The following is a 13238-nucleotide window of genomic DNA, read 5'->3' on the forward strand; positions in this document are numbered from 1 at the left end:
TCCAAATGTCATTGCCTGGCCCAAAATACGCCATCCAACATGTTGGGATATCCGGGTGCTTAGTAACATACCCATGTTGGATCCAGACAGAGGAGGAATACTTTTACATGAAATATGGCTTTCAAAAATACGGTGAAAATACGGTCACGCCTCTGGAGTCACAGGTCAACTGCTGCGCATGCGCGATACCACGTGACACGCTGCTACCCCGGAAGCTGGAGTGTTTATGTTCCGCTTTTTGTGTAAGAACGTTTGATGAATCCAGCGGGCAAATGTCGACGGAAGAGTGGCGGACTCTGCGTTCTGTGGTCGAGCAGCACGTCGTCCGGCTGCTGGAGGAGCGAGGAGACCTGGAAGTGCCGCAGCTGAAGCGGATGGTCCTGGAGCGGCTCACCGCTGTCGTGGAGCACATTTTCACCGAGTACGAGGCTGATGGAGCGGCCGCAGGTCAGCAGGAAAACATCAGTTACGTTTTTACTACTAGACCAGGTGAAGGAATATTAGCTTACACGTTGACGGGGTATTATTATGTGTTCTTTCCTAGCAAATAACAATAGTTTATTTGCAAAGGTCAGCCATGTTGGTTGTTGTTGGGGAAGCTGCTTCCCAGCAATGCCACTTTATTTCTTTCTCGTTCATTGATTAGATTTCCTGTTGGTAGCCAATCACAGTGCAGGTGTTCTCCTCCATTGCAGAGGCTCCACCCAGGACACCTCTGCCTGATCATCATGCTCCAGAAGGCCATGGAGACGTGGTGCACCGCTGCCAAGAGTGTGGGAAGCGTACAGACAAGCCTTCCGAGGAGCTGGAGCCTTTGTGCGACCTGTGCGGGAATAAGCGTGCCTCTGTTCGACCCCACGTTGAACAAAAAGGAGCAAAGCCGCATAAGCGTGACCTCCGGGTGGAGGCGGTGCAGGCGAGGACGCAACAGGCGTTGGTGTGCAAAGAGTGCGGCAAAGACTTTCCCAGGAAGAGCTCGCTGGAGCGCCACGTGCGAGTGCACGCCGGCGACAGGCCGTTCATCTGCGAGTACTGTGGCAAGACCTTCATGGAGAAGGCGGTCCTCAAGCGGCACCTGAAGAAGCACACTGGCGGAAGGCCTCGCATCCACACGTGTGACGTGTGCGGTAAGAAGTTCACCATGAGTCAACATCTGCACGTGCACAAGAGGATCCACACCGGCGAGAAGCCGTACACCTGCCAGGTGTGCGGTAAGAACTTCCGGCAGGTGGGCAACTTGGACTCGCACATGAAGATCCATACGGGAGAAAAGGCGTTCATCTGCAGCCTCTGCGGGAAGAGCTTCCGCCAGAAGATCTCGTTGGAGACACACGAGAGGTTCCACAGGAAGGACAAAGTCTACAACTGCCACGTGTGCACCAAGAGCTTCGTGCAGAAGGTGGACCTGAAGCGGCACATGCTGACGCACTCGGGCGAGAAGCCGCATGTCTGCGCCGCATGCGGCAAGCGGTACCAGGAGAAACGCTCGCTGGACGCGCACATGAAGGTGCACGCTGCCACTAAACGTCCGGTTGTCACCTGTGAAGGTGACGCGGACTTGCTGCAGCTGTGAGCCAGGACCTCTGGCCTGCTATGACACGACACAGATGAAGGCCGTCAAATGAATGATGGCGGCACTCTAGACCTGGCAGGCAGGAAGGCTTTTGGGTGAATTTCAGGAGCAGCCTAAAGGGCATTCAGACCTTCACAGGCGACCTTAATGTGACCTTCTCTAAGCTTTTGAATGCACATGTCCAACTCTTAAATGTTTCAGTCATTTTTGCACAAGTTGCTGTTCTCTAACGAAGAGCTTAACGGCAAAAATCCCAGCATGTGTTTGGTCCTTGAATCGACCAATAAAAGTTGTGGTTCAAGTAGAGCTGGTGTTTAAACAACCTCGTCATGCTGTTCGCCACATTCCGTGCCGATGACCGCTACATTGTGAACACCGCCCTGAGAAACCGGATGATGAAATCCAATCAACGGCATGAAATGTTGTTGTCAAGCTGTAATTGATGCTCAAGGGCACCTGACAAGATATGGAGATATGGAATTTGTTGTTATGGTTGTGGCCGACTTGCTCCATTTTCAAATGGCTAAAAGTATGCATAAAGTTAAAAAATAACCTGCTGCCAAAAAGCAAATATACGCATATATTTTTTTGATGACTTTAATATGGTAGAAAATGTGAAACTAATAGTATTATACAGTGGGGGCAGTACTCAGGTGGAACCTTTGTCTCGGGAGCTGTTGTGCCAAGATTGCATTGTTTTGTTTTTTTATTATTTTATTTTATGACAAACTTCAATTACAAAATAGTATAAAACAATTCTACAGAACAATAACATAAATAAAAAAAAAGTAAATAAAGAAAGGAATGTGCGAGGGATATTGCTTGAAAATAAGAACAACAAAAATAAAAACAATAGAAAACATGTCACTTAAGCTTGTTCTTCATGTGAATTGTTTTTAGAACGTTCTCCAATGTATGAAAGTTTTCAGTATCAAGTTTTTGATTATCAGCTTCAGTGATTCACATAATATCTTCAGTTCAGAAGAAAACTGGTGAATATTTGGCTTGCATAACATCCTCTGGATTTGTGAATATGGAATTTTCCTGATGAACACAGAAATGTCACAGCATTCTGTAAATCTTTATGAAGGTTACATTGCAGAAACAAGACCATTTCCATTTTCTGGACGAAGAAGTTGCTGCTCCGTGTCCTCACTGCTGTCCACTCATATCTGTCCTTACAGGTCAGTTATTGTTAAAAGTAACAAATACAATCTCTGTAAACTCATAATAAGTGAAGGGAAGTAATTTAAACATATCGTATTGTTAAGCGCTTTCGAAATAGGGTAAGATTATTAGGAGCGTCCGGCCACATTAGTGCCGTCTCGTGGGTATTTTGGGTTCAGATGGCCCTCACCCTTGTTTTACTTATTTACTTATTGAGCTCCTGCGCACACACAGACACACTTTCGACCATTTATTGTAATTGCTATCCTGAAGAAAAAGGGGTTCACATGTTGACATCACACTTTGTGTGAGATTTATTTGTTTCTATATGTATGTCCAGTGTCGTAGCAAATTAACAAATTGCTCATTCTATGCACTTATGTCAAGTGATGGTATTAACATGTTTATGTTACCAATGTAAAACCAAAACAGTGGATGCAATTTGGGAAAGGTAATGACGGTATTGAATGAATATATGAATGTTATTTGTACGTATTTGTGACAATTGATTGTAGAAGAATGTAATTCTTGAAATGTATGACGTTTCAATACAGACGCAATCTGGACGAAGAAGTTGCGGCTCCGTGTCCTCACTGCTGTCCACTCATATACAATGTATTGCAGTAAGCATGGAAATGAACCCTCACGTACGATATAGTTAGTTCGAAAAGGGAGTGACAAATGAGTCGTAACTGATGTGGTATGAATGAGGGGTTCTTCCTAATCCCTTTTGGACACGTGGAACTGTGAACTGGATTGTGATGTGATGTGCTCTGGTGTAATTTGCATATGTACTACATGTTCACGAATTAACGAATTCATTAAAACCAAAACAACAAGTTGAACATGATAGGTGTTTTGCTGTTGTCAATCACACAGACAGCGATTCTATTGGCTCAAATCATCCGTAACCTCATATGAATGCCGTAAAGCACCGCCCTCAAGTTTAAATCGTCTCATTGGTGTTTTGGTAGGCGAGAATCACGCCTACTTTGCCTGCCATTGGCTATTTTGTGCCAAAGGGGCGTATACGCTAAAAGACGACATTTCCTGGTTTGTTCCACGCACAGCTAAGAGCTAGCACAGAAAACGTCGTTTTTAGAGCTGGAATGAAAGTGGATGAGAGATTGAAATAAATTGAGATGAAAGAGTCATATGTACGCTGCGCCAAAGCCGTTCGAGACGATGAGTACGGATCTAATGTCGGACTTGGACAGTCGGTTCTTCGAGGATAACCTCCTGACCAGCGAGGACTGGGGTGAGTCCACAGCAGAAGCACCTTGCAAAAACACCTTGCATCGCATGTGTTGTGACGGAAGAGCCAAGAAACGTGAAACATTCATTTTACTGTTACGTCATCTGACGTTTAGCCTCGGCCTTGTTCTTCTCTATTATGACGTCACAGAAAGCTGATCCACATCGTGCTTCCTCACTGCAAACCCGGATATGGCCACTTGTAGGGAGGCTTTGACTTAAAAATACTCCAAATACTGATAGTTTCTATGCTGGTGTGTATGGGGTGCATCCGGGGAATTATATGTTCATCAATTTTCTGGACCGATTATCCTCACGAGGGTCGCGGGTATGCTGGAGCCTATCCCAGCTGTCTTCGGGCGAGAGGCGGGGTACACCCTGGATTGGTGGCCAGCCAATCCCAGGGCACATTCAGACAACCATTCCCACCCACATTCATACCTATGGACAATTTGGAGTCGCCAATGAAGCAAACAGGAAAAGGAAAGGAGGAAAGCGGAGTACCCAGAGAAAAGGGAAGAACATGCAAACTCCACACAGAGAGGGCCGAGCGGGGAATCGAACCCGGTTCTCCTCGCTGCACAGTAACCACTCTCCACTGTGCAGCCTGGAATTATAACATCATGCAGATAAATCTGATAACTTTAAAATTTTAAATTAGAAGTAGCTCTGATTGTAAATTGCTCCCTTGAGGAGCGAATACCCGTGCTGTGTGGGGGAGCAAATCAAGCGCCCCTTTCCCCTGTGTTGTTAGAGGACTGTCCTAGCGTCCATTGAGCTCACTCTAAGAGGAAGACATTTTGCCCTACCATGAGGAGAACGCCGCGGAGCACATCAAAAACCTTACCAGCCACCTAAATCGCCAACACGTTGAGAAAGTGCAGAAGGTTTGCTCGGAGCATGTGACTAAGGGGGTGGCACCTCCCCCTCGATACTCTGCTCCTCCTGGTAGCAGAGATGCAGTGATCTTTGATTCAAGATTAATTAATCTAGTCAATACCACGAGCAGACATCAGGTATGCTGTACCTAATCAATTGGCTGCATGATGTCCCGCAGATGCTTGCTTGTTCCACTCTGACAGCTTGGAGGACGACCATGACCGCCATTGCCTGGCGTCCAAGTACGACTCATCCGTACGTAGACGCTGCTGCTTGCCCTTTGACCTTTGCAGTCATCTGTTCTTGTTCCTAATCATGTGACCTCCTGTCCCGTCTTTTCCTTCTGTCAGTTCGACAATGACCTCGTGCTCATGCTGGATGGCGATGACCCCCTATCTCCATGGCAACACACACCCAATAATCTGATCCCAGGCGATGGTGCCGGGAGTGAAGGAAGCACGGCGGCGCCAATGGAGATGAGTGAGTGATGGTGTGGGTTGGTGTGTGTGGGTGTTGTCATGGCAACACGTCATGTGCTTAGTGTTCCAGGTCAAAGCTGAGCCGCCGTCCCCTGCGTCATCGCCGGAGGCTGACTGCTCGCCATCATTGGCCGATCCTCAGGTATGTACTGACAGTCGGCCATGTTTGTCCACGTCCACCTGCAGCGTGCTGGTTTGTCTCACAGGTACCGCTGAAAGGCGAAAATCCCCCCACGCCTCCCTGCATGTTTGGAGATGTGATGTCACCCCCGCTGGGTGCCATGGAGGTCACCGTGGCGACCACTGCCGCAGAGACGCATACATCGTTTACCACGCGGCTGCCCGCCATTGTGGCCGCCATCCAGACACAGGCTGCAGGTGGGACGGTATGCTCCGCCCCCTTTGATGATGTCATAGACATGAAGGTGCATCCTTTCCTGCGACCTGCAGTACTTCCTGCCTTGACCTCGCTGAAGACCAACGCCATCGTTGGTGCCAAACCTGCCATACAGCCCCGCCCCCTGTGCGTGGCCACTCTGCCCGCCCCCCAGGCATCGACGGCCGCCAAGACGCTTCTCCTGCCGGGCGTTCCCGCCATGGAGCATGCGCGACCCGGTGAGACGCACGCAAGCACGCCATCAACATGGCCGTGATCTGATTATGTCCCCTGGTCATCGCTCCAGTGGTCTGCCTCGCCTCCGCCCCCGCCATCGTCAAAGTGGAGCCTGTCTCACCCACGGCCCCGCCCCCTGGCAAAGCTATCGTCCCGGCGACGCCGTTGCTCGGCAAAGCCTGCAACGACGTAGACGTGAGTATTCCAGCACGTCTCCTCTTGCCCTCCGCCCTCCGTCACCCCCCCAACCCCTCCCCACCTCAGATGAAAGTTCTCAAGCGTCAGCAGAGGATGATCAAGAACCGGGAGTCGGCATGCCAGTCCAGGAAGAAGAAGAAGGAGTACGTTCAGAACCTGGAGGTCCAGCTGAGGAGGGCGCAGCAGGAGAATGAGCAACTCCGCAAGGAGAACCAGGCGCTGAAGGAGAGACTGGCTGGGAAGGAGGTCCACAGAACATCTGGACCGTCTCAGAAACACCTTAACATGTCCTTAACTCCTCTCTGTGTCATGTAGAGTGGGGAGTCTCCGAGCAGCAGGCGAGCCGTGTGCGTCATGGCTCTTCTTCTTTTCATCACCTTCAGCTTGGGACCCGTCAGGTAAGGACGGCCATCACCATTGGAGGAGCAGAGATGGAAGTGGGCGGGGCTCAGGAGCATTCTTTTCCCTGCTGTCCTGCAGCATCATGGACAGGAAGTTGGCACCAGGCCTCCGAGATGGCGGCGAGTCCTTCACAAGTCGCCGGCTGCTGGAGATGCGGCCACCGCCCCGACCGAGCCGCCGACCTTCTGGCAGACAGGAAGACAAAATGCCTGCGGAGGACGACGGCGAGGCAAAAACGTTTGCGGCGGAATCCTTTCAATTCAGGTTATTTTCAGAGCCCTGTGACCTTTAACCTGATGTGAGTCATCACCCAGGATCTTCTTCCTCAGGAACTCCAGCAGCATCTTCACCGACACCAAGGAACTCCTCCTTCATGATCTGGAACGCTACTTTAACTCCGCCCACTGTCCGCAGTTCAACCGCTCAGAGTCACTCAGGTCAGCCTGCTCCTTCAGGCGTGTCCTTCATGCTCTTCCTTCATGCTGCTCCTTCATTCTTCCAAATGCTCCTCCTCTGCTCCATGTGGTTCCAGGCTGGCGGCTGAGTTGCGAGGTTGGGTTCAGCGTCATCAGATCAACCATAAGAAGTCTGGTGGGAAAGCCAAGAAGGCCAAAATGGCTCAGGTGGGTTCTTGAACCACAAGCGCCTCTTTCCTTGAGTCAAGTGTGACGTTTGTGCGTGCGTGTGTGCATGCAGCGGGCCCAGCTCAGGAAGACCAACGTGTCGAGGTATCTTCCCATCCAGACCCATGGCTCCATTGAAAGGTGGGAGTGCTGCTTTCTTCCTGCTAGAGGATGGCCCCCGCTGACAGGTCTTCTGTGCAGTCAGCTGCAGGTTGTTCCCGGGCCTGAGGTGACCTACAGCGACTTCCTGGACGCCATCGACCGCCGCGAGGACACCTTCTACGTGGTGTCCTTCAGACGGGTCAGAGACTCGTGTCGTCAGCATCTCGCAGCGAGCTGCTGACCTGTCTGACGTTGCTTGTCCCCGCAGGACCACCTGCTGCTTCCCGCCATCAGCCACAACAAGACCCGCCGGCCCAAGATGTCGCTGGTCATGCCCGCCATGTCAGTCAACGGTGAGCACGACGATGGTGTCGCTCAGCGTCCTGCTCCGCCCGACTGATGTTGTTGTCTGTCCATCAGAGAGCCTGTACAACGCCTCCAGTGGCTACGAGATGATGATGCAGGTGGACTGCGAGGTCATGGACACGCGGACCGTCCACATCAAGTCCTCTGCCGTCCCCCGGTCCCTGCGTGACCCGCCCCCTCCAGCCCGCTCACACGGCCACCATCACCACGGCAACCACACCGTCCTCCGTGGGCATCACCAGCGCCACCCCTCATCTTCACCTTCGTCGGCGCGTCGCAGCCGTGAGGACAAATATCTCCTCAGCCAATCAGAGGGTGTCTGAAGAGGCGTCGGCGTGGTCATCCCAGCACCTGACTTTTTTTGGTCTCCTTTTATTTAATGTTGTAAATAGCGACATGTAAATATTCACTTTGCTTTTTTATTGTATCTAGAAGAAACACATCCACGTCGGCCATGTTGACATTAGCTGTCTGATCACCAACGTTTCCTTCCTTCCTTCCTTCCTTCCCTTCCCTTCTACTTCACCTTGTCCCCTGTCAGAGCTGTCTGTATGAAAAATGAAAGATTCAAAACAAAAGAAGTGTTTTATTCCCTGAAGCTCCACGAGATGGCACGCTTTCTTCATCTTGGACACCCACTAAACTTTTTCACCTGAACATCATGGACATGAATTCCTTCTGTTAAATATACAATCTCTACCGTCTTGTGATTAACTTTGCAAACTCTACAAACTCAGTAGACGAACTGCAAAGAAATAAGACGTGACATCTTTTCAACAATCTAGTGAAACCTGATCAGGTTGCCATGGCAACATGCAGTCCCGCGTTATTTTCTCATCGGTTAAAAACATTCTTGTGCGTGTGCTCCAGGGTGCGCTTGATGTCCATCGTGAGGTGAGCGGTGTCTTCAATGAAAAACTAAAGCCATTTCGTTACTGCCCGCCCCTTCGAATGATGTCTGTAGTCTTTCAAAGCGCTACAGATGTCCCGCCCACTGGCGCCAGCCTATTGGTTGAACGCTCAGCGAGGGCTTGTTTGAATCTGATGCTGTTGTGTTGTCGAGGCTGCGCTTTTTCCTGCAAAGTTCATTTTTCCAAACATCCGTACTGGATTTGGTACATTTGACGCCCGCGGTCGCGTTTACATTCATTCCAACAGAAATTTAATAATCGAACGTAGTTCGAATGGGGCTGGTGTAAAAAAAAATCCACTTCTAACGTGAAACTAATGTGCTAGCAAAGAGGAGCAGCAGACGGTTTACTTTGGTTTTACTTCCTACAAATTCAAGGGACCAGGACAGAACGAAGGTGAGAAAGACGCCACACGCAGGTGGATTGAAGAAACGGATGATTTCATGTGGACGCGGAATGACGGGGAAAGTGATGATGTCTAACTTCGAATGGCTTGCGTCGTTGAAACGGTCACTTGATCTCTTCCTCCCCGGCAGCAGTTCTCCGACGCGCCATGCACCATGACACGTCATCCAGCCGGAGGAAAGGCGCCACCCCGAGACATCGCCCGCCGGTGCCGCCGCCCCAGCCGGTCGCCTCCACGTCGCGCACGCCTCGGCCTGGTGAGCTGATGCGCTCCGGGGGGGACGCCATCTTGATTTTGCTTGGTCAAAACAAACATGTTCTCAGGGAGGCCGCCGAAGTCTCCGAAGAAGCGACGGTTTCGTCCGGGGACGAAGGCCCTGATGGAGATCCGGAAGTACCAGAAGAGCACCGATCTTCTCCTCAGGAAGGTTCCGTTCTCCCGCCTGGTGAGACGTCAGCCTGTTGTGTTGCTGTTCTAAAGTCACGTGAAGCATAAACCGGCTCCTCCCCTCCCTTCCACTCTCCACCCCCACCCCCACCCCCACCCCCACCCAGGTCCGTGAGGTGTGTCAAAACTTCAGCGGAGGTGCTCTCAGGTGGCAGGTGTTTGCTCTGCTGGCCCTGCAGGAGGTAAAGGTGATCAGTGTGAAGGTTTGAAGGTTCTTGTTGACCAGGTGTTCTTTCCAGGCGGCAGAGGCCTTCCTGGTCATGTTGTTTTCCGACGCCAACTTGTGCGCCATCCACGCCAAACGCGTCACCTTGTTCCCTCGCGACGTGCAGCTGGCCCGCCGTATCCGAGGAGCGGAACATCTCTGACTTTCCCATTTGTAGAAATGTTTGCTTTCTGGTAGAAATAAAAGTCTCGTTGTCAAGGTGACATCTTGGCGTCTATTTTTACACGGACTCCGCCCACTTCCTCTAATCAGTGGAGGACCTATTGTCCCACAACCACCTTGGCTGAGGCTCGGGGGGTGTCAGGATGTGTTAAGGTCAGCCAGGTCAGCGTTCGGCCGTCGACCAACGGATGACACATTGCCATGACAACCTGACATGTCAATCACTCAAATGACCCATTTGCTGGGCACACCCCCTTTACAGCTTCTGGCAGAAGGGGCGGGGCCGAGGGGGACATGGATGGGATGACCTTGAGAGGTGACACGGTGGTCTCCTGGAGACAAACATCTTAACGAGCGCGTGCTTCCTGCGGAGCAATCAGGCACCGCTAATGAAGGCCACACGAGAGCCTGTTGGTGTGCGTCACGCTCCCGCCAATGGCCACGCCCCCCATGGCATCATGTGTGGGGGGGGGCTCCTTTTAAAAAGGTCAACCAATGTTGGACCACAGACCACATCCAACTCCCTCGAGGTTAGACATCTTTATCTAGCTCAACTCTTTCTATGCGGAATGTCTCTTGTGGAATGTCTCTGTGTAACCTCATTCTATGTGGCGTGTCTCTATGTGACCTCATTCTATGTGCCGTGTCTTTACCTCACCTCATTCTACGTGGCATGTCTCTATGTAACCTCACTCTACGCGGCGTGTCTCTGTGTAACCTCATTCTACATGGCATTACTCTATGTAACCTCATTCTACATGGCATTACTCTATGTAACCTCATTCTACGTGGCGTGTCTCTATGTAACCTCACTCTATGTGGCGTGTCTCTACCTCACCTCATTCTACGTGGCGTGTCTCTACCTCACCTCATTCTACGTGACGTGTCTCAATGTAACCTCACTCTATGTGGCGTGTTTCTATGTAACCTCACTCTACGTGGCGTGTCTCAATGTAACCTCACTCTACGTGGCGTGTTTCTATGTAGCCCCATTCTACGTCGCGTGTCTCTATGTAACCTCAATTCTACGTCGCATGTCTCTATGTAACCTCATTCTACGTCGCGTGTCTCTATGTAACCTCATTCTACGTCGCGTGTCTCTATGTAACCTCACTCTATGTGGCGTGTCTCTATGTAACCTAACTCTACGTGGTGTGTCTTTATGTAAGATCACTCTATGCGGTCTGCTCCTATGTGTTGTCTGGCTGTGACCTGATTCTACGTGATGTATGTCTGTGTGGTGTATGTCTATATGAGCTGCATGTTGGGTGGTATGAGGGTCCGCCCACATAGCAAGATGGCAGCAGGAAGAAGGCGTGTTTGTGACGAGTGTTTGGTGTTCTTGTTTTTTTTGAGCAGATGAGAAGTTGCCGCCATCATGGCGGCTCGCAGTTCACCCTGCTCTCTCTCAGCCTCCTCTTCCCAGTCCCGCCCAGCGTCACGCCGTACCCGCGGCCGCCCACCGAGGAGTCGTTGAGGTTGCGCTCGGCCTTGGAGCGGTTCCACGTTCCCGCCAAGGCCCAAAGGGATCGTCGGGAGTGGGAGGTGTGGCCGGGCGAGGATGAGGAGGAGCTGCTGCGTGCCTGCAGAGCTGAAGCTATCCCCCGCCCACCACGGACCCGCCTCCGGGCCGTGCACGAGCGTCAGGCGGGAGAGGAAGGGGAGGGCCAGAGGCTGAAGGAGCCCCTGACGTCCATTGTGGGAGGGCTCCAAAGCGTGAGCAGAGAGAAAGGAGGCTTTGGCTTCCGCTTCGGGAGGAAGAGATGGACCAATGGGGCGTGGAGGCGGAGGGGCTTAAAGTGGGTTAAAATAATGGACTAAACATCTTTGTCTTTTTCTTCTCTGCTCTTCATTTGTCCAATCAGTGGGCAGGAAAGCATGTGTGCTTCATAGGAATTGCGCTATATACTACTATATACTACTACAATAAAGTACTCGCTTATATCACACTTACTCAACACACTACTGCAGTACTAGCTGCTATCTGACTACTGCACTGTTACCATAATGGATATATGAATTTATCCTATGATGAAAGCAGGTGGGTCTTTATGATAAATGGACATATACGTGTCTGTTAGTCTCTCAGTACTACACAGGCTGGATGACAAGAGGGCTCCCTCTGCATGTGTCCGTGTGCATTGGCTCAATATGAAATGAACACAGAAGAGAGGTATCATCTTCTCAGCCATTCAGCCTCCGGTCTGGAGCAGTAGGGGACAGAAAAGAAGAAGAAGAAGGAAAAACGGGAGGGAGAGACCAAAACAACAACAACAACAATTCCCATAACAACAAGAGTGACAAACAGGACTGCATCAGTTAAATGTCAATGATGGCTAAGGGTCACAATGGAGATGATATCAGTGAAATGAAACAGTCCAACTTACCAGTAGCAATAGTAACAATGAAGACATGAACCGTGATAGTAAACACAATTACAGCCATCATTTTTATTGTAATAATAGCATACCAATAGCATATAGACATCAGGGATAAGATGGTAGATTATGTAGAGAAGCACCTACGTATGTGCTGTGAGGGCGCATATGGAGGTGTACTTTTGTTGGTGTTTATATACGCATATGTATACGTACATGTGCGTACGTAAATGTGAGCATATGTGTACTGCCTCCTACCACCCAGTAAACCCAGTAAACCACCCTGTGCAGCAAGGCCAAACTCCCACCGCCAGAGAACCACTGGCCCCACGGGTGTGGGCAAAGCAAAGGCAGACCACCCCCTGAAGAGACCAGCAAGGGGCTGCAGAGAGGCAACCCCTACCAGAAACAGGGAGTCAGCAGGCTGGAGGAGAGCCAACCCCCAAGATATATATATAAATATATATATATAGAGTGAGTTGGGTAGCGGCCGGAGGGGGAGACCTTGGTGGTCCGATCCTCGGCTACAGAAGCTAGCTCTTGGAACGTGGACTGTCACCCCTGGTCGGGAAGTCGCCTGAGCTGGTGCGCGAGGTTGAGAAGTTCCAGCGACTTATAGTCGCACTCTGGCGTTGCCAGCAGTGAGAGGCGATTGGCATGGGTGGTAATTCTTGGCCTGTATTTTGTAGTTTAACCCGGTGAACAAGAGGCTAGTTTCCCTCTGCTTTCGGGTGGGGGACGGATCCTGACTCTTATTTGCGCTTATGCGCCAAACAGCAGTTCAGAATATCCACCCTTTTTGGAGACCCTTGAGGGAGTACTGGAGAGTGCTCCCTTGGGGCATTCCCTTATCCTACTGGGGGACTTCAACGCTCATGTTGGCAACGACAGTGAGATCTGGAGAGGCATGATTGGGAGGACCGCCCCCCGATCTGAACTCGAGTGGTGTTATGTTGTTGGGCTTCTGTGCCTGTCACAGTTTGTCGATAACAAACACGACGTTCAAGCATAAGGGTGTCCACGTGTGCACTTGGCACCAGGACACCCTGGAC

At 50.8% G+C, this 13238-nt stretch overlaps 4 protein-coding genes across 7 annotated transcripts; all 4 read left to right on the forward strand.

Annotated features, from left to right (window-relative positions):
- The first annotated feature begins 5 nt into the window (after positions 1-5).
- On the forward strand, positions 6-3583 carry LOC131101987 (uncharacterized). 2 transcript variants are annotated; one of them, XM_058047424.2, is made up of 2 exons: positions 6-489; positions 696-3583. In XM_058047424.2, the coding sequence occupies exons 1-2, from the start codon at positions 6-8 to the stop codon at positions 1571-1573; spliced, it is 1362 nt and encodes a 453-aa protein (XP_057903407.2). In that variant the 3' UTR covers positions 1574-3583. The 2 variants fall into 2 exon arrangements, with proteins under 2 accessions (XP_057903407.2, XP_057903408.2); XM_058047425.2 differs by having other exon boundaries at positions 6-447.
- Positions 3584-3760: 177 nt separating this feature from the next.
- atf6b (activating transcription factor 6 beta) lies at positions 3761-8344 on the forward strand. Its single transcript, XM_058047416.2, has 16 exons — positions 3761-3998; positions 5052-5128; positions 5224-5353; positions 5415-5494; positions 5559-5724; positions 5797-5967; positions 6036-6160; positions 6230-6409; positions 6479-6561; positions 6644-6829; positions 6895-7002; positions 7098-7188; positions 7262-7329; positions 7390-7489; positions 7559-7643; positions 7711-8344. The coding sequence occupies exons 1-16, from the start codon at positions 3896-3898 to the stop codon at positions 7977-7979; spliced, it is 2022 nt and encodes a 673-aa protein (XP_057903399.2). The 5' UTR covers positions 3761-3895; the 3' UTR covers positions 7980-8344.
- A 288-nt stretch (positions 8345-8632) lies between these two features.
- cenpa (histone H3-like centromeric protein A) lies at positions 8633-9866 on the forward strand. Of its 3 annotated transcripts, none has more exons than XM_058047457.2 (5): positions 8634-8963; positions 9104-9229; positions 9297-9418; positions 9528-9602; positions 9660-9866. In XM_058047457.2, exons 2-5 carry the CDS (start codon positions 9121-9123, stop codon positions 9786-9788), a joined length of 435 nt encoding a protein of 144 aa, XP_057903440.2. In that variant the 5' UTR covers positions 8634-8963; positions 9104-9120; the 3' UTR covers positions 9789-9866. The 3 variants fall into 3 exon arrangements, with proteins under 3 accessions (XP_078648327.1, XP_057903440.2, XP_057903441.2); XM_058047458.2 differs by having other exon boundaries at positions 9107-9229; XM_078792201.1 differs by having other exon boundaries at positions 8633-9229.
- Positions 9867-11100: 1234 nt separating this feature from the next.
- qrfp (pyroglutamylated RFamide peptide) lies at positions 11101-12999 on the forward strand. Its single transcript, XM_078792563.1, has 3 exons — positions 11101-11607; positions 12478-12601; positions 12964-12999. The coding sequence occupies exons 1-3, from the start codon at positions 11168-11170 to the stop codon at positions 12997-12999; spliced, it is 600 nt and encodes a 199-aa protein (XP_078648689.1). The 5' UTR covers positions 11101-11167.
- Positions 13000-13238: the final 239 nt, after the last annotated feature.

This window comes from Doryrhamphus excisus, linkage group LG7, assembly GCF_037039965.1.
Source record: "Doryrhamphus excisus strain RoL-2023G ecotype Guam linkage group LG7, RoL_Dexc_Guam_v1.1, whole genome shotgun sequence".
NCBI classification, from domain to species: Eukaryota; Metazoa; Chordata; class Actinopteri; order Syngnathiformes; family Syngnathidae; genus Doryrhamphus; species Doryrhamphus excisus.

What these genes read in the sequence shown, in the direction of transcription:
- cenpa (XM_078792201.1), top strand. Translation starts at nt 9,121, where the DNA reads ATGCACCATGACACGTCATCCAGCCGGAGGAAAGGCGCCACCCCGAGA. An exon ending in GTCGCGCACGCCTCGGCCTG is followed by an intron (nt 9,230 to 9,296) that starts GTGAGCTGATGC and finishes ACATGTTCTCAG; the next exon opens with GGAGGCCGCCGAAGTCTCCG. An exon ending in AGGTTCCGTTCTCCCGCCTG is followed by an intron (nt 9,419 to 9,527) that starts GTGAGACGTCAG and finishes ACCCCCACCCAG; the next exon opens with GTCCGTGAGGTGTGTCAAAA.
- atf6b (XM_058047416.2), top strand. Translation starts at nt 3,896, where the DNA reads ATGTACGCTGCGCCAAAGCCGTTCGAGACGATGAGTACGGATCTAATG. An exon ending in CCTGACCAGCGAGGACTGGG is followed by an intron (nt 3,999 to 5,051) that starts GTGAGTCCACAG and finishes GATGTCCCGCAG; the next exon opens with ATGCTTGCTTGTTCCACTCT. An exon ending in AGAGACTGGCTGGGAAGGAG is followed by an intron (nt 6,410 to 6,478) that starts GTCCACAGAACA and finishes TGTGTCATGTAG; the next exon opens with AGTGGGGAGTCTCCGAGCAG.
- qrfp (XM_078792563.1), top strand. Translation starts at nt 11,168, where the DNA reads ATGAGAAGTTGCCGCCATCATGGCGGCTCGCAGTTCACCCTGCTCTCT. An exon ending in TGGAGGCGGAGGGGCTTAAA is followed by an intron (nt 11,608 to 12,477) that starts GTGGGTTAAAAT and finishes CACCCTGTGCAG; the next exon opens with CAAGGCCAAACTCCCACCGC. An exon ending in ACCCCTACCAGAAACAGGGA is followed by an intron (nt 12,602 to 12,963) that starts GTCAGCAGGCTG and finishes TGCGCCAAACAG; the next exon opens with CAGTTCAGAATATCCACCCT.
- LOC131101987 (XM_058047424.2), top strand. Translation starts at nt 6, where the DNA reads ATGTCATTGCCTGGCCCAAAATACGCCATCCAACATGTTGGGATATCC. An exon ending in CGTTTTTACTACTAGACCAG is followed by an intron (nt 490 to 695) that starts GTGAAGGAATAT and finishes CCTCCATTGCAG; the next exon opens with AGGCTCCACCCAGGACACCT.